This window comes from Pomacea canaliculata, linkage group LG5 (genome assembly GCF_003073045.1).
Source record: "Pomacea canaliculata isolate SZHN2017 linkage group LG5, ASM307304v1, whole genome shotgun sequence".
Taxonomy (NCBI): domain Eukaryota; kingdom Metazoa; phylum Mollusca; class Gastropoda; order Architaenioglossa; family Ampullariidae; genus Pomacea; species Pomacea canaliculata.
Window position 1 is genome coordinate 1920475 of NC_037594.1, and position 27186 is coordinate 1947660.

At 40.3% G+C, this 27186-nt stretch overlaps 1 protein-coding gene across 1 annotated transcript; it reads right to left on the bottom strand.

Moving 5' to 3' along the window:
• Window positions 1-7327: 7327 nt before the first annotated feature.
• On the bottom strand, window positions 7328-25968 carry LOC112563873. The gene is given in 38 exon segments (XM_025238289.1): window positions 7328-7975; window positions 8371-8481; window positions 8828-8923; window positions 9043-9161; window positions 9551-9620; window positions 10169-10234; window positions 10849-10947; window positions 11252-11305; window positions 11613-11674; window positions 12060-12140; window positions 12262-12375; window positions 12977-13326; window positions 14500-14543; window positions 14832-14942; window positions 15282-15377; window positions 15493-15611; window positions 16070-16139; window positions 16453-16518; window positions 16724-16822; window positions 17149-17202; window positions 17499-17560; window positions 17677-17757; window positions 18166-18279; window positions 18707-18739; window positions 18742-19025; window positions 19980-20023; window positions 20251-20361; window positions 20651-20746; window positions 21176-21294; window positions 21534-21603; window positions 22272-22337; window positions 22524-22622; window positions 22994-23047; window positions 23234-23295; window positions 23892-23972; window positions 24242-24349; window positions 25289-25459; window positions 25777-25968. Coding segments are annotated over 38 exon segments (3594 nt in total). The 5' UTR covers window positions 25784-25968; the 3' UTR covers window positions 7328-7924.
• Window positions 25969-27186: the final 1218 nt, after the last annotated feature.

Consider the following 27186-nt stretch of genomic DNA (forward strand, 5'->3'; position numbering starts at 1 on the left):
ATGTCCCTAACTGTTGCTCAAAATGGGATACAAGACTAAATAGAAATGTTGATTGGCATATTATATTCAGGAAAGTAGCTAAGATTAAAGAGATTAAATTAAAATGGCTCCAAATCAGAGTCCTGCACAGAATACTGGGGACAAAAATAGCTTTATTTAATATGGGTCTAGAGAAGGATGATTTTTGTGACTATTGTAGATGTGAAAAAGAAAACATTCAACATATTTTTTGGAAATGTGTTCAAGATTTCTGGCAAAACTTTCAAAAGTATGTGTCAAACAAATGTGGGATTATGACAAGGATGATTTTAAGCGAACATCTGGTTTTATTTGGTTGCAGCAATAACTTTAAGACAGATGATGTACTGGATTTAATCTTAGTTAGGCCCTTCGCCCCTCCTGGTGCATAGGCCATAGACGACAGTCCTCCAACACCACCTGTCCTGGGCTACCGAGTCGGGTAAGCTTGGTGTAGGTGGCGAGGTCCCATCTCCAGGTGTTTCTCGGCCATCCTCGCTTTCTCTTTCCCTGAGGGTTCCATGTCAGTGACTGTCTCGTTAGGTTGGGCGCTTGCTTTTGTAGGGTGTGCCCTAGCCAACCCCATCGTCTCCGCAGGATTTCTTCCTCCATAGGCTGCTGTTTTGTTCTCTGCCACAGGTCGGTGTTGCGTATTTTCTCTGGCCAGTGAATTCTGAGGATTCTACGCAGGCACTAGTTCACAAACAAGTTTGTGAACCAGTGGATTTAATCTTACTGCTTGCTAAATCATACATATACGCTTGCAGATTAAAAAAAAAACATACCTCGGTTGAAACCATTCATTCAGATACTGTAACATAGAAATTTTTAATGCACGTCTGGAAATGAAAGAAGAAAAAGTTGTTGGCTACCTTATATTCAACTTGTTGACCAAAACTTAAGCAGTGGCTAGACTTTTATACAAGTTTACATACACTACCTTATATGTCTTTTATATTGTTATATATGGTATAGTGCAATGGAGTGAATAGCTTAAACATAGAATATGCTATATGATTAATGGGTAAATGAAGAATATTATATGAGGAATAGTATATTGAAATGACTCATAAATTGTCGGCGACAAAAATGTCTGGCACGATTTAATGTTTGTGATATTGTTATGTATGTATGTTATATTTCAAGGAATATGATTCGGATGATTTTGTCATGTAATTTGATAATGGAGAATAAATGTTTATTTAAAAAAAAAATTATGTAATGAGATCGTATTTACTCGATCAACAACCTTGCATTCCTATAACAGTCACTGCTCTTGTACTTTGGCAGCAGTTACACTGTGTGTGGTCCTCTCACACCAATGTTGGCATTGCTGGTGTGTATGGCACACAGTAATGACCCTGTTAACCTACATATTAAATGAGCATATAGCACATACATGCACATACAAGTAGTAAGAGTATCAAATCAAGTGTTAGGAAAGCTCATACAAAACTATACAGTATACTTAAATGATTTTGGGACTTACATTCCAAATATCTGGACAGTGAAATGGAGCATAGCTTTGATGATAGGTAGCATAGTGCTCTGCACAGAAAACTGCATCGTATTGGTGCCTATGGCCGCACCTCTTCGACATAGTTTGCACATAAAAGAAGGTGCATACAGGGGGGTAAATGTACTTTTTTTTTTTTTTTTTTTCGTTCGCCTCTTTTATCACACTTGGAGACCAGCTCTTGACATGAAATTGGTGGTCTTCCGTAGAGTCTCCACTGGCCCGTATAGCTTTTTGTGCAGGGTCTCCGACTGTGGCCACATCTACGGAGCCCGGCACTGCACCCGCCTGGCGGATCCCCACAGGGCGAGCACCATTTCCGTCATTACTTTCTCCAAGTGGCATAGGCTGTGTTGCGTGGTGGTGTGGTTATTTCAGAGTGCGCCTTGCGGCCCACCACCTCCGACTTCAGCACTCATGGACCACTCTTTGTCTGGTCTCTGCCCTTCGACCTGTCCGACTTGGGTGACCCTGCTAGGAGCTGATGCTCCTGTCGGCATAGCTCTTAGGGTCATCGAGACACGCAAGCCCCCCGACCGCGGCAAGGTGGTGATCCAACAGGGGGAATGTACTTATTTATTAGTTCCTCGCGAATTTTATCCCACCCGGTTCGCACCATACCAAAATTCCTGCTGAAAGCATAACACAAAATCTTTGTATATTCTCCAGAGGAATTCACAGGAGGATATACTGAATTTTAAATAAATCCATAGTATATGCACATATGTATGTTGACAGTGAAATATCAAAATTCAGTGAATATCCACAATAACACACAAATGAGAAAGAAAAAAAGAAAAACAACAAAAGTGAAAGGAAAGAAAAATTGCTGAGAACGGCAAAAATAAACACTATCAGATCTCTATATTTAAAAAAAAATTACTTGCAAAGTTATGTGTACTGCTGTTCATATTCAAATTTTTTTTTAACTGGTAAAAAAATGTCAGAATGTCCTGGAACTTACCTTCTTACAAATGACATTATTTTTTGTCACACTTTATATGGCAGTTTTGATGGCATTGGATACAGCTCAACATACTTTGTGAAATGATCAATCATTGTCAGTATATATCTGTTCCCCGCTTTTGTGCGCTTTAAAGGACCTGCAAAAAATAGGAAGAAAGTAGTCTTAGAAACATACACTTGGGGTGACTGCTGTAAACAAGGGTGTCAAGGAAGGTATTACATTACTTTTAATCTGAGTGTTCGTGCAGACCAGTTTTTACTTGGATGGTAAATTTGTCAAGTGCTGAATGCTGTTGCCAGTTTTGTTACCTTCAGTTCTAACTGTCACAGTACGAGGAACTTGTTAACATTTGTTACTGTGGTCAGCAAGGGAAGGAAGGTGGGGAATGACAACAAAGCACTGAGGATGCAAGTAAAACTACAGCATGTGCATATCTTGCATCAAGAGTATGGTGTTGATATATGTTATGTATGTTTCTATATTGTGCCATGCAGTTACCTATATAATCCATCTCCACAAGCTCCAGTGGTTCTGTGACTTTGATTGGTATCATCGCAGGAGCCTGAGTCTTAATTGTTTTATGCTTTTGGCAGACATGACACCTGAGAGATGTGTGTATTGATCTTAGTACTTACCTTCAATGTTCATATTTTGGAGAAAAACACCAATCTGGTTTGCTTCCTTAAAGCCCCCAATTTTCACTTCAGTCAAAAATGAGTTGGTTTGGAGATTTAGTCCGTATTGGCTGGCCTTTTGAGCTGCCAGCCCTTGTGCGCTCCATTCAGCAAGTTCTGCAACAGATATATTTATTCCCATTTCAAGTCTCTAGCTATGAAAGTTATGTGTGCGCTGTTAATAATAATCTTTAAATATAAATTTAAAAAAAGGGATAATGCAAGTAACACAGAAACGGTCACAATGCAACTACACTTGTGTTGCCACAGCTACAATTTAATAGCACACTATCGGATCTCTTATTTTTTTTTAAAAAATTACCCCCCCCCCCCCCCAAAAGAAAAAAGATTGCTCTATCCGGGTCGTTAATTTTGCTCTGCTCCTAATACCAGTTAACAATATTAAATTGGGTGCAACACTTTCTAAATATTTCTTTATATGTGAGGACACACCACACATGTGAGACTATATAATTAACACAGTTTTAAGATAATTCTGTCATCTAAAAACATGTGTAACAGGTTCATTTTTCGCCATTTGCTGGGCTCGATCCCAGACAACACTGCACGGCCGCTCACTTCGCTCTCTTCCCGCTTTCTTCCTCCATCACCGAGCTGTCACTCGGCCAGCGACCCTGCCAGCCTCCACCCTCCTTGTGTGCGTGTATGTGTGTGCTGTCTTCCATCCTACTATGCATACAATATCTTTTGATTAACATTTGAACTACATTTATTTACAGCTCATACAAACATTTAAAAAATTGTACTTGATATTTCCCAAAGACATGCCCATCTGTCTGCATCTGAACCTGGTATTGAACTGCATCCTGTGATGCATCTCTGTGCTGTTTTTCCAGTATCTTGTTCCTGGTCTGTCTGCTGCATTATATACCTGTGTGGTGGACAGCATGCACTGTGAGATATCTGTGTGGTCCCTTTGCGGCACTGTGTCAGTGTGATCTGGGTGTTGAGTATGGTCTGTCTCCTGTATTGTCCCAGTGTGCAGTGATGTATCAGCACTATCTGTCTGCTGCATTATACCTGCTGGGACAGTCTGTGGTGGGGAAGACCAGCGTATCTAAGAGATTACTTTTAAAACACAGTAATTTAAATCGTCATACCTCTTGATTGTTACATTTGCTGTTTTAATTCCTCATTTGCCATCTTTAGCAGCAGAGGCAAAAGAGACGGTGGAATTCCGTGTACCTCAAATTCACCCCGCTGTAGTTGTGCGCGTTTTCTTCCTGTTCTCAGCCGAGTCCTTTTCACTCCCACCATCACTGCAAGGTTGTGGGGTTCGCTTTTCACCTCGCTGCTGTTCCGTTCTTAATTTTCACCTCTTGTGCTGAGTCCAAGCATTGGGCTGCAGCCGCTATGTCGGCCAGGCTTATCACCCCTTGCATCCCTACAAGTAATGCTAAGTTAGGTTATGTTAAAGAACTGTTACGAAACCACTGCTTAAAGGCCGAAGTTGAAATTGGCGTGTTTTCCAATGCTTTCGCCCGTGCGAGCCATTAAACTTCTTTCTCAGCGGAGTACTTGGTGTTGGCGGTTAGAAAGCTGAAGTGAAACGGTTTGCAGCTGAACATACTGTCAGGGTTAGGGTTGTCCTACCAGACAAAGTGAGGCGAAACGGCTTCTATCTGAACATACTGTCTTTCCTTACATCTTTCTTTACTCATAAGAGGGAATAATAATATTTAATACTTTCAGTTCATTCCTCCTGATGACTGACAACATAGTGCCCCCATGATCTTTTCTCTTTTTATCTAACCCGACCATTGTGCCGGGGGGGGGGGGGGAGGTCATCAGTGCTTGCGTCTTCCTGAGTCCACAAAACCGAGAACTGGACGTAGAGAAGACTTGTATAATCAAAAGGGTTAGAACCAGTTTCGAACCCGTGGTTTCGTTTGTGTGTTCTCCCTTGTGTGTGAGAGAGAGAGGACAGAAAAGGAGACAAAGGCAAACAACCCAAATAACACAAACAAAAAGGCAATGGAATTTTTCAAACTTAGTTTTTATTCGTCTTGTTTAGTTTGTTTTTTTGTTGTTTTTTTTTTAATTCCCATTGGTGACCGATATACGGCAGTGCATCTGGGTTTGGGTACAATGTTCGTACTTTTTGCACGACGTAAGTGAGCATCACTTCACGCCTGTGGCACAGCACCCATTCACCTTCTGCCAAAGCGATTTTTCTATCCAGGTATCTCCTGTCCCTCCAGAGTCCTACAAAGTCTAGCATTTTCCAGTATCTTGTATATATGCTATTCCGAATAGCTCGATTTTGAGAACAAGCCGCCTGTCCCTTCCCGATGAACTCAACGTCGCGACCTGCTGTTATGCAGGGTGCCTGGAAGCAGTGTGGACATTCAGGTGCCGCGCCTAGTCCGGGGGGCAAAGTTTCTCCACCCTCAATGGCCAGTACATCGCCATCCCGCGTATCCGTATTCACTTGGTATCTTCCTCCTAAAGAAAAGTGTGCAAAGTCATGTGTATAACACCACCCTATCTTCACAACGATAACGCACAATCACTATCTACCAGTACTACACAAGAACAGCTAGTACTAACAAGTTAAGCATACAGTGCGCTATAGGAAACATAATCACAAATCACAATATTATTCACACTGTGCTGTGTAACAACGATGCGGTGTGTAGTCAAGGCACAATAATCAACTTAGCTTGCTTAATGCACATTCAGACTACACTGAGACTCGCTGCTACCTGGACTAGTTTTTCTAAGGAACTGTTCTATCCCCGACAGTGAAAAAAAAAAAAAAGATAAACGGAAGTTTTAAAATTTGTGTTTGTGTCATTTCCATCTTTTTTTCTCTCCAATTATTATATATTCATAAGAGTCTTGACCTGATAGGTTACATCAGACTCAGTACACAGCACATTTGCAATGTGCATTTGGGGAGGTGGGGGTCTGTCTCATGTGCACTCTTATTTTATCCCTTGCTCTCAGTCTTGCTCAACATTATTTCTCAGAAATAAGAAAGTCCCCTGGCTATGCCATCTGAACGTAGATCATGAAACTGTTGTAAGGACTTAGCCACACCCAAATGCTTGTAAAAAGAAACAGAGAGGTAGCCACCATTAACTTGGTCGCCATTTTAAGAATCTTCATAGAATGTAGTTGTCTGTTGTTGAAATCCAAAAGGGGAGTTCAAATATTTTCAAGTTTGTGAGTTAACATTTTTAAGGGATACATTCCACTGAAATATTTTGGACAAAGACATGTAGCTAATAATTTAGCAATGCCAAAACATCTTAAGTGGTAATAGTGTGCTGCTTATATATGGAGACCAATTTTGAAAGGTTATGATAAAATTAGCAAGCTGATTAATTCTTTTTCTGAAATGATTTGTCCTGCTGTTTTAGCAAATGTTAGCTGTCTGCTTCCATCCAGATTCTGTTGGCTGATTTTTATTTTTGTACTTAATGTACTTCTTGAATTGTGATCTTGACATTGTGCTTTATTTTTATTTATTATGTCATTATTGCGATGCGAGAAACACATTTGGTTTCCATGCAAATACTGTTTCAAATTGTTCAGTGCCTTATAGACATTTCTTGTGTCTCATTATTTATCATTGTTGTTGCGGCACTAAAAATGCAAATAAAGTTTCAAATTGTCAACTGCCTAGTAGCTTGTTTTCTCAGGTGTCAGAATGTTTGAAATCGAGTTGCATATGTTGCTGAACATCCTTCGTAATGGCAAGACATTGGAGTGTCACAGTTTAATTTACATAAAGCTTTTCAGATGAAGACGAGAAACCCTATATCTGTAAATTAAAAAACAGCCTTAAAAGTGTAGCTTGTGTGCACAAAGTTGTTTTTTATTTTTGTTTTTCTTTTATTTGTGCCAGATAGGTTGTTTTTGTGACAGCAAGTCATTAGAGACCCTCCTCCTACACTTACCTGGGGCCCGGGTTTTGTATGGTCAGTACACTCCATTGGGGTCAACAGGGAACTAGGCTATTTCCCTATTGCAGGTGACTAGCTCCATTCTGCTGAAGCCAAAGTAAACGTAGCCATGAACAATCCTGGCATTTGTGGCTGAGGCCTCTGTACATAGCAATGTCTGTCCAGTACAGGTTATTTATAGACACGTGTACAGACAGTGACAGCTTCAAGAGAACACCAATAACAGTTATTACTTTCTACAGCTGTGTTTATTTGAAACTAAGACACTTTGAGTTAAAAAATTTTGTAGAAACTGTAATAATTAAGAACTTTATAAAAGAGTCTCTCCTGATGTACCCACACATTGCATCAGCTATTCCAAATGCTGGTAATCCGCCATTCAAAAAAAGTTTCTATAAAGATATCACATTAAGAAATTGGCTTACAGTATGTACACAGCAACAGTCTTGACTTTCATTTAGGCCTGGATAAGAAAGGGTTCGAAACTCCAGAAATATAATAAACTGCAGTATGTCAACCATGAGCTGTTACCATAAAGGCAAGCCGGACCTGTTGGGGAAACACTCGGGTGGGTGGGTGTGCCCTCGCGCATTACAAACTGTTTCGGGTTTTCACATCACTTGGAGAAATTCTCTGCACCTGGTCCCATGTTATGAAATTGGAAACCAGATTTCTCAGACTCGGTCCTTTCCTAACACTGGTGCTCCGTCATACACAATATAAACTTGAAAGAAATCTGCTTAAGGTCTGCACTGCTTCCTGTTTAAAGTTCGTTTTTCAGTTTTCACTACTTTCGTTGTGTACTCAGTGTCAGAAATTATGACAGTCGTTCCAGCGGCGGCACACCATTCTCTCTGGCTAGATTATCCTGCAACAACAACCACGACAGACACATTATAAACCATTCTTTTCTTATGACCTTTGCCAAATTCGGTAAAAAGTTTTGACAACATTCGCTCGGTTAGAAACGGCCTCCAAGACAGTTGCGCTGCGATAGAGAAATAAAAGAAGTTATGAATTAATAATTCAAGAGACGATATCAATAATGTAAGATCAAGTGCTACTAATTCTCAATACCAGTTACAACCGGCAGTTGTTGTCCCCAAAACATTTAAAGAATACTTTCCAAGCTGCTTCATGTTTGAGGTGCCTACAACAATTCAGCCTACTTGTGCAGTTAGTGCAATGGTGTAGGTAGATTTTCCCTCATGTAGGTGTGTGCATGGTGTGGGGAGGGAGAGGATGCTGATGTGAGATGCTTACCGCCCAGTCGATCTGTTTCCGTGTGTAGGGGATTCCCTCCAGGGCATCGCATTTCTCCATGTGTTGTCGCTCTGGGTCTCCTGGCACCAGCACTTCGCTCTCTCCCTCCGCCTGTCACATGCACACACAGACATGCAAATGTGTTGCTCAAAACAGTTTTAAGATCAAGCTCACTGTATAAAGTGAGTCGTATATTAATGTCTTTGTATATCAACACACAATATTACTAAAAAAATCTTTGTTGTATACGTTAACAGTCACATGAAAACTCAGAAATCAAACCTGTGAAGGATTTTGAAGTAAGTCACAAACATCACTCAAACTGCTGTGAAATTTACAAAAATGTGTGTGAAAACACATCCGAAAGATGCAGTAGCACTGAACCACACAGAGACTAGCGCCAACTAATATGAACACAGTGTGAACAGCAGCCAGTTTGGAGGACATGCAAGTTTACCGGCTGCAGGTTGCGGCAGTGGTTCAACAGTTGGCTCAAGCGGTCAGCGAACCCTGGAGCGAAGACTTGTGGGTCGAGGGCTACAAAACATTGTCCCTGCACAGACAACAGTCGCCGTTAGCATCATGGACATCGTGAAGCACTTTAGTCTTGCATCTGACTGGCTTAGTAGCCAGACACACACCTTGCCAACAAGATTACAACAGACTGCTCACCAGATTGACCGGGGCATTGTGTTTAGACCATCTGGGCACGAACGGTCCGAAGGTGGCGCCACTGAGGATGCCACAGAACACCTCTACCATCATGGACAGTCCGTAACCCTTGTAGCCACCTGCAAGAGGAACCGGATATTGTTTTTACCATAGACTGACAAATAAGTTCACACTACACACCCATCATTAATATTGTCAGGTATTGTATATTTTTACATTACACATTATCATTAAAACTGTAGATATAAAAATTAAACGCTTAATTTATAAATTCTTCTCCCTTTAAAATTAGCGTTTCTGCTTGGACACGCTCTGCAAGTGTTGCTAATTTAAATCATGAAACAAATTACAAGTCTTTTGTCTATACATACAAATTCGACATACACCATCAAGCTACGTACCTTTCTTTTTAAAAAAGATGCAGAAAGCAATCTCAAACCAGTTAATATTTAGTCATTACTTGGATTTATTTATAGCTAATCTAGAGACACAATTAATCAGTGTTCACCTGTCTCCTCTGCGCCACCTAGCGGCATAAGACCTCCGCCGTTGATCATCTTGTTGGGGTCTGTTGTCGGCTGCAGCAACAGTTTTTAAAAATCTTGTCCTATCATCTGTGGCTTTGCACACACCATATCAACACCAATATTCTGAATGTAAACTCTAGGCACCCTATCATAACACATCATTGTATGTATTCTAAACGGCAAGAAGCGATTTTTTTCATTGCTCGTTTAAGATTAATGATGAAAAGAAGAATGAAAAAAAAACCAACATCGGCACAAACATGTTTTCCATTCTTCACACAAGGTTTCCCCTCCCTCTCTCTCTCAACAAGGTTTTGTTGATAAATGTCAAGTGGGATTGGAGTCACACCTAACAACTGAGCCACAGTATTCCAGTCCTGGTATGCCCAGGATAAATTATTGTTCTTGTTTTCCAGAACAGCACTAAATAGCTATCATAAGGACTGCATCATTAGCTACCCGCAGGTTTGAAGGAAACATCTATGTCATCCTGAGACTTGAAAATATTGGTCTTTAGTGTCGTCAGCTGGAATTTGGCAACCCATCTTCACCACTTCTTACCAACAGATAAGAAGAAACAAACAACAAAGCAAACTAACTTTGCCGTCACAGTCCACTGCCCAGCCCGCAGGTAACGGTTGTTGCATCGTCCGTTTGACCTCCACCTAAACGACAGAGAATATTATTTACACATTTTCATGTGCAAATAAAACGTACCTTCTACAGGACTCATGTCCACTTATTCAGTCTCCATAAAAAGTATCAATGTATCAACCCTCAGAAAAAAATTATTTTAACCGTGAACGAATGTGGTGTGTGGTAGAAGCTGGTCATTGTTGTCCCATAGGGCTCCTTAAAAACACTGTTTATACACTTTCTGTAAATAACAACAGTAGTGCCGCGTGCAAGATGTTATTTTGTCTGAAAAGCACATGATTGATGGAAAAAGATCTTGGACACAAGAGAGAATCAGTGAGCAGAGTCAATGTAACGAGGCGGTAGTGAGAAGGTTGGATTGAGGTGTGAAGGATATTTTGTGCCGAGACTTTTCCATCGAAAGACTACCCTTTTCCTAAGAAAAAAGACATTTATACAATACTGTATTTCTCGTGCCTTTTCGTCATAAAATACCACCGGAATATGGTTTGTAATGCTTTATGCTCTATTTTCAGCAATTTTCGCTGATCGCTAGTGTTGCCCTTTAAAAGTTTAAGGTGAGGGTGTCTGATATATATATATACACAACAGCTTCTTCGAGTGAGAAACTGAACACGCTCACCTTTCCAGCTGCCACCGTAGTGGTGGACATGTCCAGCACAAAACTGTCGCCATCCTTAGCAGGCGCAGCAACTGCAATAGGGTTAGCACCCAGGGTACTCTGAAAAATTAAAAACAAACCGTCTGTGCAATATATGTGATTGGAGGGAGAGGCTTTAAAAAAAAATTTAACCATTTACTATGGCGACGGATTCTTCCTCCTTCTGAGTGCGCCTCATGAAAGTCACAAACCAATTTCATTAGCTTTTTTTTTATTGGAAATTGTAGCGGATTTTTTTTTTTTTTTCGTATTTTTGAGTGTAGGATAGATGCGTGGCTGTGAGAACGGGTAGATGTAAGGTGGGTGGTTTTGAGAAGAGCAAAGTCTTGTGCGTCACAAAGGAAAGAGTCTCCTAAGAACTCACCTGAGTGGCTCGTGTTGGAACCATGTTCGCCGAAGCATTAGTAAAGGCCATACCCTGCAAAACACAAACTTCTGCATTATTTCTGTACACGTGTTACTGGAATGAGTGGCCTGGTGAGAACATTGGTTGAGCTTACGTGTACTGGTATGTGCCACATAACCACCAACCTCACATATGTCCCACATGTGAATGTCCAGTCTGTGCTGTTCGCTCATCGAGAAAATCAGTCGAAGCATTTCTTTTCATAGTTCAAAGCTTTTCCTAACCTGACAAATGTCGATCTTTTGTGTGAAGGTCACAGGAAACCAATGGTTTAAAGAAAAGGCTTGGGAAAAAATCCTGTTGGGAAGGGACTACTCACTATCAGTCCCTGCTCCATGGCTCGTAAGCTGTACCAGCCAGCGATGCCAAAGTGGCCTGATCCTGTTTAGAGACATAGCAACCTGTCTCTTATCAATTCACCTTTTTACAAAGTTACCAAAAGGTGACATTTTCTTATGGAAGAGAGGCTTGAATTATTTCTCTTTCTCTTTCATTCTCTTTTCTCTCTCGGAATGTGCGTGTGTCCACCATACTGAAAAGCGGTCTTTGAATCATAGAAAGAGGAAACTTCCAGTGTTCTCTACTAGCTCTGAAAAGCAGAAAATATACTTTATCATCTAATCAATGCGCTTGAAATTGAAAGTAAAGTCTGCGGCTGCTTCACTATGCATAAAAAATCTGCAAGTGTATATAGGGGCATGACTGTATACGAAGGTTACATCAGCAAACCGCGTTAATGAATAGACTAGGTCAGGGATCTACTGACCTCTGACACTGACCCATCCAATCCCGACGTCCTTCGCTTTGCGTATGGCCAGATCCATTGCAAACGTGGCCACCACAGCCCCTGTAAAACACGAGCAGTTTTATAACTTTGAAAACAGGAGGCTTGTCTTCTAACGACTTGAGCTCGCTTCGTAACTACGGAATCAGACACCCATAAAGACAACTGAAGGAAGCTGGCTGACCCATGATGCAATGACCATCCACAAGGGCCGTTGCCGCCGTTTCCTTCACGATTTCTGGCTTCACGTCCGGCGAGGAGACGACGCAACCGTTACGGACGTCGTCCATATACGCACCTATAAACAGGAAACTGTCTTTTGATTATCTTCTGAAGAATTTTAGTTTTTTTAAACATTGATTTAATCTGTGAAATCATCATCACCGTCGTGGTCGTAAAAATGTAATTAAATTAGAGTCCTGTTCCTCCATGTCGCGAGATACCAGCCTACAATTTCACCCTGCCTACAATAATGTTAACCCATGATGTTAAGGCTGTGACAAATTAAAGTACGGTCCCAGCTGTAGTCAGAATGCATTGTGCTCATATTCATGTCATCCTGGTGTCACTGCTTTTGACCTCTGGCTTTATCATCTTTCTTTATTCACGGCGTGATCCCTGCAGTTTTGTTTTGTTTTGTTTTGAAAAGGCCATACACGTACAATTTGGAAAATACAAATAGAGATGGCTTATTTAATAATTGCACCTCAGATAAAGCAGCGGAAACAGGCCACGGAGGAGCGACAGGCGAGGTAAGGAAACTACAAGCATGTTAATTCAGAGGAAGATGTATTTCTGTAAGCCAGTCTAATTGTCGCCAAACATCAAACCAGTCGTAATTAGCAGGCTGGAAACAAAATGACATCAAAAACTGGCCAAGAAATGTCCGCAGCCCTCACCTATCCTGTTCAGTCCATGGCTGTAATGGCCCCGGTAGTCAGCCGCCACGATGAGCTCGGCCATTGCCTGAGCGTGGTCTGTGACAGCGCCCACCTTCTGCAGGCATCTCACACAAAACGCCTGCAGCTCCTGACACGTTACCATGACAACGCCGTCCTCCTGGTCACCGGCCGCCGCCCCACCTACCTGCTCGCTCGCCATTGGGGTGTCCTGTGAGGTGGCCGTGTGTGGGACAGTCACGTGGTGCAGACATCCGGGCGAGTGGGATGAGTAGAGAGCGTTGATTGGAGGGGAAGATGACACCACGCACGCCATTGGGTTACCCTGACCTGCTATTGTTTTTATTTTTCTCTCTCAAAACCGCTTCTTCACTAGAGTTATTACTTAACACAGAGAGTCGAAGAAGGTATGAAAACTTCTAACGTGTAATATACCCGATCCTTGACAAAGAAACAATTTTCATAGGATTTTTAAAATACCTTCAAGTCTAAAGTTAGACACACACACACACACTTGCAAACAGGCGCTGGTGGCTGGCTCTTATTTTAACTGTAAAACCCCATAAAGTAAAAAAAAAAAATAAAAAAATGAGGAGTTCATATTACATGCTTCGAGTTTGCAAGTTTAGCATTTTTAATGCACATATTCCACTATCATATTTTGGACAAAGCCATAACCAATAATTTAGCACCAACATATAGCAATTAATCTTTTTAATAAATTAGTTTAAGAAGAAACTCAACACGGTTGAAGTTAAGTGGAGTTTTTATCTGTGCAATGCATTTTTGAATGTGTAATGATCATATTGGAGCTTGCTGAATTTTACTCACTGTTTTTGAAATCATTTGACCTTGTCCTACTGTTTAAAAAGAAATGTAAGCTGTCTACTTCCATCGGGGTTTTCTTGGTTTATTTTGATTGTTGTGGTCTTTGTACTTCGTGAACTGTGATCTTGATTGATATTGTGTTCATTTTAATTTTTATCGCTATTGCGACACTAAAAATGTATTCGGTTTCCATACACAAAAAAAAGTTTTTTAAATTGTTCAGAGCATTCTAGGCATTGCTTTTGTTTTACTTTGTTATCATGGTTATTGGCGGCACTCAAAATGCATTTTGCATCCATGCAAATAGAATGTTTTAAAGTGTCGCCTCCTTAGTAGCTGTTTCTGTTTAACTGGACTAAGTATCTGAATGTTCGATACAAAGATGCACATGTAATGGCAAGAGATGGGAGTGGGTCGTGTGCAGAATTGTAACATGTCTGGCAGACGAGGACAACTTGGAGGACATGGCTGGTCTTTTATTCTTGCCTGGGAAAGAAAGTAATTCAGTCTTGTCAAGGCGACCTGTGCTGACATCATACATTAGCGCTTCACCATATATAAACTTCTGTATGTCTGCTGTCGAAGAATATGCTTAAGGCCTGTACAGGATACTGCTTAAAATGAGTGTTACAGTTTTCAGCACTTGTTTCAGTTTTCACTACTTGTGTGTGCTCAGTGTCGGTGATCATGAAGACAGTCGTTCCAGCGGCGGCACACCATTCTCTCTGGCTAGATTATCCTGCAACAAAAACCATGAGATCGAAACATTTGTTTTGCGCAGACTTTATTCCACTAATATTTCCCTCTCCGCTGAATGTAAAAATTGCAATCATCAGCTTTTGTGATTAGATAACAGTGACTATTGCATGCATGCGTATTTTGGTGAATAGTTTTTAATTCATCGTGTTGTGCATGTGTCGAGGAGGTCACACACTAAGGATGATCATAACCAGACACACAGTCCAGGTCATACTGTGGCCAGTGTATTTGGAGGGAGAGGATGAGGATGCTGATGTGAGATGCTTACCGCCCAGTCGATCTGTTTCCGTGTGTAGGGGATTCCTCCCAGGGCATCGCATTTCTCCATGTGTTGTCGCTCTGGGTCTCCTGGCACCAGCACTTCGCTCTCTCCCTCCGCCTGTCACACGCAGTCAAAGGCAAATAAATCGCTTAAAATAATTCTTAGACCAAGTGGGGTCTACTCATAAAAATGATTTTCGCATATTAACACAAAATATCACCCCAAATCTTCTTTGGCTCATTGTTGTATGCGTTAACAGTTGACAGGAATTTACTCAGAAAGGATTTTATTGCAAATCACAGAGATCAACAAAACCTGATGTTAAATTTCCTACAAAAAAAACATTTTAAGGACGCATTAGCACTGAACCATTCACAGACTGTAACGCACTTGTAAGTCCTGTCTAATATGAACACAGTGTGAACAGTAGCCAGTGTGGAGGACATGCAAGTTTACCGGCTGCAGGTTGCGGCAATGGTTCAACAGTTGGCTCAAGCGGTCACCGAACCCTGGAGCGAAGACTTGTGGGTCGAGGGCTACAAAACATTGTCCCTGCACAGACCAACAGTCACCATTAGCATCATGGACATCGTGAAACACTTTAGAACTGGCTCTTTACAAAAGCCGGAACGATGACCTTTGGACAAAACATCACAAGACTACTCACCAGATTGACCGGGGCACTGTGTTTAAACCACATGGGCACAAACGGTCCGTAGTTGGCGCCACTGAGGATGCCACAGAACACCTCTACCATCATGGACAGTCCGTACCCCTTGTAGCCTCCTGCAAGAGGAACCAGATATTGTTGTTCTCATATACAGACTCTGACAAAAAGCTTACTTTCGTATCACAGAAGTCTATTTGTCAGGGTTTTCACTTTGTGCGAAACAAGTATGCCACACTCTTAGGACACCTGGATACTCTACTCTCAACAGTCAAGTGATGTAAGCTGGTCTTATTTGGTCACGTGACCCGATACGACACCCTGTGGAAGACTGTTCTTCAAGGCATCTTGGTCCTTGGAGTGTAGTCGAAGCCGCTGTGGTCAGAGGAAGACACATTTAAACGCAGAGTAATCTGTATTTTTCCTACCTTCGGGCTTCTTTGATGATATTCCTTCTCCCTCTTCTTTTATAGGAAAATAAATCTCAACCCAGTTAACATTTCAGAGCCATTACTTGGATGTGTTTACAGCTAATCTACTGACAAATAAAAAGAAGAAAACAATCAACGTAGTCCACCTGTCTCCTCTGCGCCACCTAGTGGCATGAGACTGCCGCCGTTCATCACCTTGTTAGGGTCTGTTGTCGGCTGCAACACAAACATTATTTAAAAATCGCTACATGTCATTGGGGATTTGTACACACCATGTTAACACGAATGTCCTGAATATAAAATCGAGGCACCCTGTCATAATTCATCATCTGTATTCTGAAAGAATATATTTTTCCTGTTTTAAGATTAATGATGATAACAAGAATAAAAGAGATATCCAGAATTCTCTTTGTCATCATGAGAATTGTTATTGGAGACATGATGGTCAGTTTTTTCATCTGCAACCCATCCTCACCACTTCTTCTCAGCAGAGAAAAACCAACAAACAAACAAAACAAAGCAAACCAACTTTGCCGTCACAGTCCACTGCCCAGCCCACCGGTAATGGTTGTTGGAGAATCTGTTTTATCTCCACCTAGACAACAAAGAACTTTACTTACAAACTTTCAAAGACAGTAAATGACAGATGGCAGGGATATGATAACTAGTGTTTTCGGAATTCGGTTTCAATTTTGTTTTGTTTTTTTTTTTTTTTTGCTAATGTTTTTGTTATTGTTGTTGTTGTTTTAACTAAGTCTGCTACGTGTTCGAAATTGCGGGTACGCGGTCCACACGCTCACCTTGCCAATGGCAACTGTAGTGGTGGACATGTCCAACATAAAACTGTCGCCACCCTGAGCTGGTGCAGCAACTGAGAGGGGGTTTGCACCCAGAGTACTCTGAAAACGAAATGCGACAATACCCGTAAACAAATCTAATTATAGGAAAGGTTTTCATATTTTTAAAATTGTACTACTCACTATGGTCAAGGCTTTTGCCGACATGTGAGTGTGTCTAATGAAACTTTCCGGAGAAAATAATTAATGAATGCTTGCACGGTCACGAATGTTTTTCATTTTGTTAGACATGGTTGCGGATTCTTTTTATGATAAGTTTATGATAAATGCTTTGCTGTGAGACAGTGTAGAGGTATGGCTGGAGGACTGGTAACAATAAAGAATACTGCACATCAAGTGAACCATACTCACAACTCCAATAAACTCACCTGAGTGGCTCGTGTTGGAACCAAAACAGGTGAGGTATTGGTGAATGCCATACCCTGCAAAACACGAATTTCTTCATTGTTTCTGCACACGTTAAACTTAGTTACAACTGGACTTGCGGCGCTCAGGTTTGACTGTTCGGCTTCTTGTCCGATGAAGAATTTAAATTAACCAGCTGATGAATAGTAAATTTAAAAGTATACAAAAACAGATTTATTCGAATTGCAGTAATTTCTCTATATATTCATCTATACATGTATATTTTGTCATATTGTCACTATGTGGTGCACATATGAGATTATTGTGTGATTATTATTATCTGATGTTATGGCTAAATGAAGGGACTACTCACTATCAGTCCTTGCTCCATGGCTCTGGAGCTGTACCAGCCAGCGATACCAAAGTGGCCTGACCCTGTGCAGAGACATAGAAACCTGCCTCATATCAATTCACATTTTTTACAAAGTTTTATACGGAAAGTTGACACATGGCTTAAATTATTTCTGCATCAGAAGAGAGGGAGTACTGACCTTTGACACAGACCCATCCTATCCCGACTTGTTTTGCTTTGCGTATGGCCAGATCCATTCCAAAGGTGGCCACCACAGGTCCTGTAAAAACACGATCAGATTTGGATTGTTTTATAAGCAACTGGTGGCGATGGTGCGTGGAAAGTCGAAAACTTTGACAGATGATGTAACGAAAAACTGTTAGCAGTTATGAAGTGAGAATTAAGTAGTTTACCGAGAGGTGACTGAGGAATTCAAGGAATGACGTTTTATTTTTGTAATAACAATACAAGGCCTAGACCCTGTGGACACTACTTCCTTTTTTTTTTTCTTAACCTCAGGGCATCTTTACCATCGCTTTATCACTATGTGTCCAGGGGTAAAACATCTGTGGGGTCGAGACACTAGAGACTTTCCTTCTGTTCCCATGTTGCCCCTACTTTGCTTCATAACTACAGCCCCAAGTGAATAATGGCAGCGACATCTTCAGACTGATGAAAGCTGGCTGACCCATTAGGTTATGACCATCCACAAGGGCTGTTGCCACTGTTTCCTTCACGATTTCTGGCGTCACTTCCGGTGAAGAGACGACACAACCGTTACGGATGTCGTCCATATATCCTCCTATACAAAGAAAACTGTTTTGTTATTATTTGTTTGAAGAAATCTTTAATTTTTTTAACCATTGGTTTAATCTTTGGACAAAGTCTAATTCCTGAGTTCTGTTCCTCCATACTCGAGATACCATCCACAATTTCACCCTGCATACCGGGCTTTCCATGGCTATGACTAAAACATGTCCCAGCTCTTACACAGGCTGCATTGTGCATTTAGTTACATTCCTGGTGTGATTACTTTTTTTTTTACCTTTTTGTGTATTTTGGTGATCCTTTTATTTCGAAAACGCAGAAAGGGAATGACTATAAGCTGAGGATTTTGGAAAATAAAAATAAAAATGGCTCGGCCCTATAATTTATTTTGAACTTTTCATATCTTTAAATGGAAACATAACGACATTAAAAACTGGCCAAGAAATGTCCGCAGCCCTCACCTATCCTGTTCAGTCCATGGCTGTAATGGCCCGATGGTCAGCCGCCACGATGAGCTCGGCCATTGCCCTGGCGTGCTCAGTTACAGCGCCCACCTTCTGCAGGCATCTCACACAGAACGCCTGCAGCTCCTGACACGTTACTATGACAACGCCGTCCTCCTGGTCACCGGCCGCCGCCCCACCTACCTGCTCGCTCGCCATCTGGTGTCCTGTGAGGTGGTCGTTTGTGGGACAGTCACGTGGTGCAGACATCCGGGCGAGTGGGATGGGTAGAGAGCGTTGATTGGAGGGGAAGATAACATCACGCACGCCATTGAGTTACCCTGACCTGCTATTATTTTATCTTCTCAAAACGGTTTCTTTGCTAGAGTTCATTACTTAACCCAGTCGAAAAAAAGGCATCAAAACTTCTAACATGAAAAGTACCCGATCCTAACAAAGAAACACACCGTTTGAAAATAGGATTGTTAAAACATCTTTAAGTCCTAACACACACACACTAATTACTTGCAAGCATGCGCGGTGGTGGCTGGGCTTCATTTTGACTGAAGCAAAATCCCATAAACTATCCCTATTACTCGGTTCATTAAAGGCAGTTCATTAATGTCATATCAAGCCACGCCCTGGAAGTGAATCAAAAAGGTGATAACATCTTCAAACTGACGGAAGCTGGCAGACCCATAAGACCACGACCATCCACAAGGTCTGTTGCCAATGTTTCCTTTTCGATTTCTTGCATCACTTACAATGAACAGACAACACAACTTCGCTTTGTCAAGTTTATTTGACATTTAACAATGTTTAATTTGATTGTTATTAGAGCTTTTATATCAAAATATAAAAGATGAGCAATTGTTTTACCTGGATGCAGGAAACATTGAAAGATAAAATACCTTTGAATGAAAAGAACAGAGCCAGGGACAGACAATACAAATATTTGAAAGACAGATATAGGAATATACTTCACTCTGATCCATCTGAGACAGACAGCTTGATAGCGATGCTAAAGCAATGACCACACTCAGATCTTAGTGCTCTACCACCAATATTATTACTTCTGTACAGTTTTAAGGGACTGATTTCTTGAAAACAGACAGAAGTGCTTAACAGCAATCAACTTTTACACAAGATAAATGTAATCAATAAGAAGATATATATATACACAAATATAAGAAGATATATATACAAATCCATAGAACATGCTGCTGTTATCTCTAAAGCATTTTGTTACACACAGCTTTAAGGTTTTATTTATTCAAGAGTCTTTTATTACAAAGTCTTCATTGGGTCCACTTTCAATTCTGATGCAAGGTCATTCTGGACAGAGAAACAGAGACACCATCAATGTTTTTAGAAAATTAAAAATTGCTTTGGATCTTTTTCTCATCTCTATTGTATATGCACATTCATATCTTCATTGTCACAAATCCCAGCTCTATGGTACACTGAGATGCCAATATGAACACATACATACAGGGTACAAATCCACAAACCTTTACTAAAATATACAAACAAATGAAGCAGATGATATTAAGTACACTCACAGCATACTGGATCTGATTGGGGTGGTAGGGGATTCCCCCAAGGCCGTCGCACTCTTTCATATGACTTCTCTCCGGGTCCCCAGCCACAAGCACTTCCTTCTCACCCTCTGCCTACAACCAGACATATCATAAAACATCAAACAGACAATACATTCCTTGAGTCCTTATCTTTTCATTTTCATACTATTATAGATTTGTTCATAGAAAAACTAGCAACATTATGTGAAAACAGACAATGAACACTTCATGGATCTTCATAACTAGAGACAGCTAAATATGGGGCAATTTTTTAAATAAAAAAAAGAGTCTCTTTAAAAATGCACCATACTCCTACAATGCTGAATAATATAAAAGGCTGTTGGATATAATATATGGCCAAGGCCTTTGAGAAATCACTTACAGGCTCTAGATTGCGGCAGTAGTTCATCAGTTCACTCAGTCTATCTGGGAATCCAGGGGCAAAGGCATCTGGGTCTATAGCAATAAAACACTGACCCTAAAAAAATAAAGAGTGAAAGAAACAGACTGAAATTTTTCTCTGTCGATCAATGTATTCATAGATTCACAGAGATGAAATAGTTCTTTCCATCTGCTTATTGCAAAACCCAACCCTAACCTAGTCCTTTTTCCTGTCATAGTTCACTCTTCTTGTCAATTTCTTCAATAAATTCCATAGTTTTAAATAAAAATGTATTTTTTTCATATTCTTCAGATCTTCTAACCATTTTCCAAGTTTATCTAGTCAACAGCACATCTATTTCAAGGTGCACACACTTACACCTGTCCAAACAAATAAACTCCCTGCCCTACCCACTCATCCTTCCACCCCCACACACACAGATGCACATTCACCCAGCAACCAGTACTACCTCAACATGAATTTAAGTATCAGGTTGTAAAACACACATTAAGTGTGCAGACATACAAGATTGGCTGGTCTGTCATTGGTTTTCCATCGTCGAACATTAGGACCAAAGGATGCACCACTTAATATTCCACAGAAGACCTCTACCATCATGGCCAGTCCATATCCCTTATAGCCACCTGTCAACACCATACAAAGCATGCTGTGAACATAATCATCCTGATCAGAATTATTTTCACAAAAAAGTGTGGAAGGAGAAGAATGGTAAGGCAAGTGTTTGCGCAAAACTAAAAGCTGGAAGCCATAATGCTCTTCTCATACCTGATTAGAGATCAACAACATGAAGAAATGTGACAGGAAATTAAATATACTAAGGTTATAACTATTTGAAATTCTTTTAACAGCATATGTCACTCACTGGTTTCTTCTGTTCCACCCAGTGGCATGAGCCCTCCACTTTCCACCACTGGCTTGGGGTCAGTGCAGGGCTGTAATAAATCACAACAACATATATTCACTTAGGAAAAACCCAGACTTCTATAACAATGACAAAAATGCTCAACACACCTTGAAGAAAATAATGAGAAGATATTACATGTATTATAATAGTTCTTAGTGGGTCACAAATGAACATGAGGAAAATGAAAATAAAGTTAGGTTGCACTATTTTTATATGCTACCATTTCATAAACACTTCTCAGCATATCCTGGAGGACACTTGTCACAAATAACACTCCTAATATGAACTGCCAAGACAGATACACATGTGGGCATGTATATATATATATACACACACACATGTGATGCTTAATGTTTCAAAAGTGTATAAGAGGTACCAGAATCAAACAAAAATTTGTCTTATTTCTTGATCTGATCAAAGTGTGGATGGACTTATTTTAACAGTCCTGGGTGACAAAAGTCAGTCGTGCAAAAACAGCTTCATTGCACACCAAACAGGGGAGAGCAGAGAAATACTCTGCTTTTTTATTTTCTTGTACTGAATTAAAGAAAACCATTGTAACTGCAAAGACAATTGTTGATGCAGAAGCAAGTCACATAGAAAGAGTTAACAATATTTGTTCTGAGGAAAGAGAAAACTGATGTCAATGCTCATGTTTGATGATGATTAAAGCTACATCACTTAAATCCTTTTCACCTTTCCTCTAGAGTCTGTGCCCCACCCAGAAGGAATGGGGATGCCCTTTCTGTCATTCAGCTCTATCTGAAATCAGTAAACAGAAGCCATCAATGTTCCAGTGAGGAATAAAGATAGTGACTCAGTTTCTTGTTGTTTTTCTTATATTTTCTTGTACTTTAATTTTCTTAAAATTAATTGTGTCAGTACCTACTAAAAGGATTCTTTTCAGAAAGTTCATGGCTATCATAAAAAAACTGAGACAACATTAACCTTGCCAAGAGCAACAGCTGTAGTGGCCATATCCAGGACGAGGCTGTCACCATTTTTGGCTGGAGCTGCCAAAGTCAGAGGGTTGGTGCCTAAAGTTGGCTGTTAACAGTTATTCAGATGGCTGTGCATTAGTACATGTGTCAGCCAGAACAATAAAATTTCATATCTTGTTTGTAGATGTAAAACCAATATATACTACTCTTCTACTCAAACACCTGGCCACCAATGGACCTTCTATGCATGTAGGCACGAATGTGCCAAAATTCTATCTTAAAAAATAATAAAGAAATGGATCAAGAAATGACTTTACATAAAGAATACCTTCTGAGAGAAAGATTGTTTTTGAAAAAGCAAATCTGTGCAACAGCTATATTTAGTCACAAAGCTGCAAGAATAAAATTTTATGAAATTGTTATACTCTAATGCTTTGACAATTGATGTGATGATGTTTGAAAACAAGTAATGCTTACTTTTCTGGCTCTGGTTGGGACCATCAGAGGTGAGGTATTGGTGAAGGCCATACCCTGTACAAAAAAGGGAGACAACAAGCCTATCATGCCTGGGAGTATGTGCTTCTTGCATTTCACTTCTGCACTTTTCAATACAAAAGAAACTGAAAATGGTTGATAACATCAAGCTATAACTAACTGAAAATCTAAATTCACTTGAACCCACGGTCCTTCTTAACTCTGTGCTTCAAAACTACTTACCAACAACCCTTGTTCCATTGCTCGCATGCTGTACCAGCCAGCAATACCAAAATGGTTCGAACCTTTGAGAAGATAATAACATGATAAAAGATTAAACTTTACTTTGTTTTATATTTCTATTCAATACATTTAAAATAAAGAAGGCAACATTTAGCTCATTCTTTATGGCAGTACTACTGAACAAGTTAAGGGCTCAAATAGATAATTGCAAAGGAAACATCACTGTTTATTGTCAGCCTAGAAACATGGAATCTCAAAGATGTCAGTAAAGTTACAGAGTCTGATCTCGAGCAAGATTTTCACAGAAAGAATGAGCAGCTGACTGCAGACCAACAAGCTTAAGCTTAGGTGTTAATTGATATATAACTGCGGATTTAAAAACTATCAGTTGAATTCAAATATAAATAATCAAAATTTCTTTCAACAGAAATTGTTTCTAAAAAAACTGCTGACTATAAAGAAATGTTTTTATTTTTAAAATTTGATAACGTTAGATAGAAAAAATGTGTGAGAGAGTGAGAGGGAGGTAGAGACAGTTCATACGTATGAGTGTATCTTTGCTAAGAAAGACTTAAAAATTTTATTTTGCCAGATAAAATAATGGGCTCAGACTGAGACTGTTATAGGAAAATAAACCAAATGACATTTGTATGCTTACCTCGAGCAGTGACAAACCCGATGCCTGCTTCTTTTGCCTTTTTAATTGCAAGGTCTGTGCAATACTTTCCCACTACTGGACCTGGTGGTGAAATAACTTCATTCAGCAGGTTTCTTTTTAAAAGTTAGACATAAGACAATCTGATGTGCCAGAATTTATGAAATAATCCTTTTGTTAAGTCTTCAGAAAAATCTTTAAATAAGATTCAATTTGCAGGCATTTACAATTTTGACAAATAAATCCTCTGATCACTATTTAAGATGATAATCTTTAGATAAGCATATATATCTTAAATTATCAATGGAAAAATTACGATAATTGGTGAAACTGATAGTGACAATCGATCTCACCCAATACATTGTTGCCTTCCACCAGAGCTGTAGCTGCTGTTTCCTTTACAATGGTTGGTTCTTTGTCATGAGCTGTCATTCCAGTTTGGATGTCTCGAACATACATGTCTGTTATTTGGAAACAAGTCTTGGTTACTGCCTTGTTCTTTGGCCTTATTTTCTCACACCTCTTCATTCAATGTGGACTGTATACACACAATAATAATAATAAAATGTGTGCGATGTGCTTCCACTGAGGAGGTGAGCTCAAAGCACTGATATAAAAAAATGATATGAACCAACAGTAAACCAGACAACAAAGAAATACTACTGTCAGGAAATGGAAGTGTATGGATGAATATGAAGAATTGTAGAATAAATAGAAGTATTCACTGGATTAAGAAAGATTTTTTTCTAAAGATTAAAGAGATAGAAATATTTTAATTTCTTTTAAGTATCTCCTTGTTAAGTAATTCCTTGAAAGAGTGTTATTTACTCTTGCACAGATGTGCAATCAAAAGTGAGCAAACTTTTACTTACATGGAGGCAAACATTTTACAAAGGCAGCAAGATAACACCATTGACCTAACACACTTCTACTTTAGCCCACAGGTCAGTGCTTAGGGCAGTATCTAGGACTGATGGTCATGACCTTTAAAATCTTATCAATGCAAGTCTCATATAATGTTCATTCAGGATATGCATATATGAATATAGATATACATCAATATATGAATGAATGTGTGTGATTGAGAGTGAGAAAGAAAGAATTAAATAAGCAAGCAAGAATGACGTGACCTGAGCAACTTATAAGTTGACACTTCTAAACTTAAATGATTGATGTAAAACTTATTACATAACGTTTAAAAATGAAAACATTTTGAGAACCTTTTCATTTTCTGAACTATTTTTGTGACGAAAATGGCACATTTAATGATCGTGTGTAATGCTTAGAGTAATAGAATTAAAATGCTTAATACATTTTAATCCTTAAAAGTTGTGGCACATGTAGGTTGCCATACTATGTTGACATGCAAAATGGCGTTACACAGCATTACACAGTATTACCCAGTCTATTGAGGCCATGGCTGTAATGTCCTCTGTAGTCTGCTGCTTCCAGGAGGTCTGCAAGTGCAGTGGCATGGTGCGCAGGGGTCCCAACACTGGTCATACAGCGGACGACAAACGAATGCAGCTCCTTGTTTGGAACAACGGCCTGGACAACCTTCGACGCCATGTCTGCCGAGCAGAAGGACAAAGGTGAAAGGTCACAGGGATGCCAACTAAGCACAAGCTGCGAACTTACCCAAAAACTTTTCGTCACAATATCGCTGATTGCTTTTTGCAGTTAACAACTATCCTGTCAAATACTGGAGTTATTCGCGGAAACAAATCACAACCTAGAGTCGTAGTTACGAAGCCCCACTTGCAACTCAATGATTCTCGATCCTTATCGCACCTCAGACAAGCTGGAAGAGAGCAAGTACTCACGAATCAGCTGACAAAACCAGTTGTACACTGTCATAATGACAACGAAAACACGCTCTCAGTCTCACCTGCCATCGCCGTTAAATGCGATCAGGACAAAGTGCACACAGCCCGGGACTATCTTCTCTCTACTCCTTCGCATGTGTCAGCTGCCGCGTATACAGAGCGAGCTGTGCGGCCTGATAACAGCGGGGGGCGGTGGTGGTGGAGTGGTTACAGCACTCGCTTGTCAACACTGCTCGGTTCACATCTTGTCTCGGGACACTATGTATGACAGGGATGGACGTCGGGGGTTTTCTCTCCGGGTACTCCCCCTCCCTCGATCCCCACAGTGCGAAATGACGGCAAGGTGGAGCATCTTTTTACTAAATAAACCAACCAGCTGATAACAGCACCCACAAGTCGTTGTACTCCACCCCTTGCATGGAAGGCGAGTGGAAATAGTGTCAACGAACTCAGTTCCTGGGCAAATAATCTGCAAGTTCTGGCTACAGTGGTTTGAGTAAAAAAAAAAATTGTGATTTTATTATCAACTTATATATGTATGTTGTTCTTATATTTCTCGACTTAGAACTTAAAAAATGTCAGTAAAAAGACCAAAGAGTCTTTTATTTTCGAGGGAATTTTCGACTAAGTCTCTGAACTGTTGTCAATTATATCATCGAAGAAGTGGACATTGGCGCTATACGGAGGGTCACTCGTACATGACGGTGTCATGTGCTCAGAAATCCCTCTTGTCTCAGAAATTGAGTTGTATACACCTGCTCAAAAGTTTTATTGACCTTCAGACTGTCACGAACCAGCCTGGTTCAAGGCCAGAACAACCGAGGGCGAGGTCTGGAAGGTAAGTATAGGTGGGCAGCGGTCACAGAACAATAGGCAATGAAACTATAATCTCCTCACCGACGCGCACGCGCCCACCATTCGAGTGTTCTAACTGTGGAGACATCCGATCGCAGCTCGCGGACCAGAGGTCAGAGGGCAGCAGGGAAAACAGCACATGTCTGTCTGTCTCTCATTGTACACCCTTGCAATGGCATCACTGTCTTTTTTCTTTCTTTCCTTTTATTTGGCAACCTGTAATTATCATACTAGATGCAAATAACACTGAAATGAATGTTTTGAGCAGAAGTGTGGATTTCCAGAGCTTCAACCAAACACTCGATCTTCGCCACATTATGTTCTATTTATACGATGGTTTATTTTAAAACCACTTCGTCTTAAAATGCAAGACAATAATTATTGCAGGCACAAGACCTCATTGCGTTTTTTTAAAAATGTATCTAAACACCATTCACATACACCTACAACAAGTGCGATGCGAACAAGACAACATCAGCACACATGGTGCCAGACATTGTTTTGTTCAGCACATATTGTGTGCACATGTCGTCGGAGGAAACCAGAGCACCCGGAGAAAACTGCCAACAGTTATATCTGTAAACAGGTATCACATGCCGAGAGAAGTCAGTCGAACC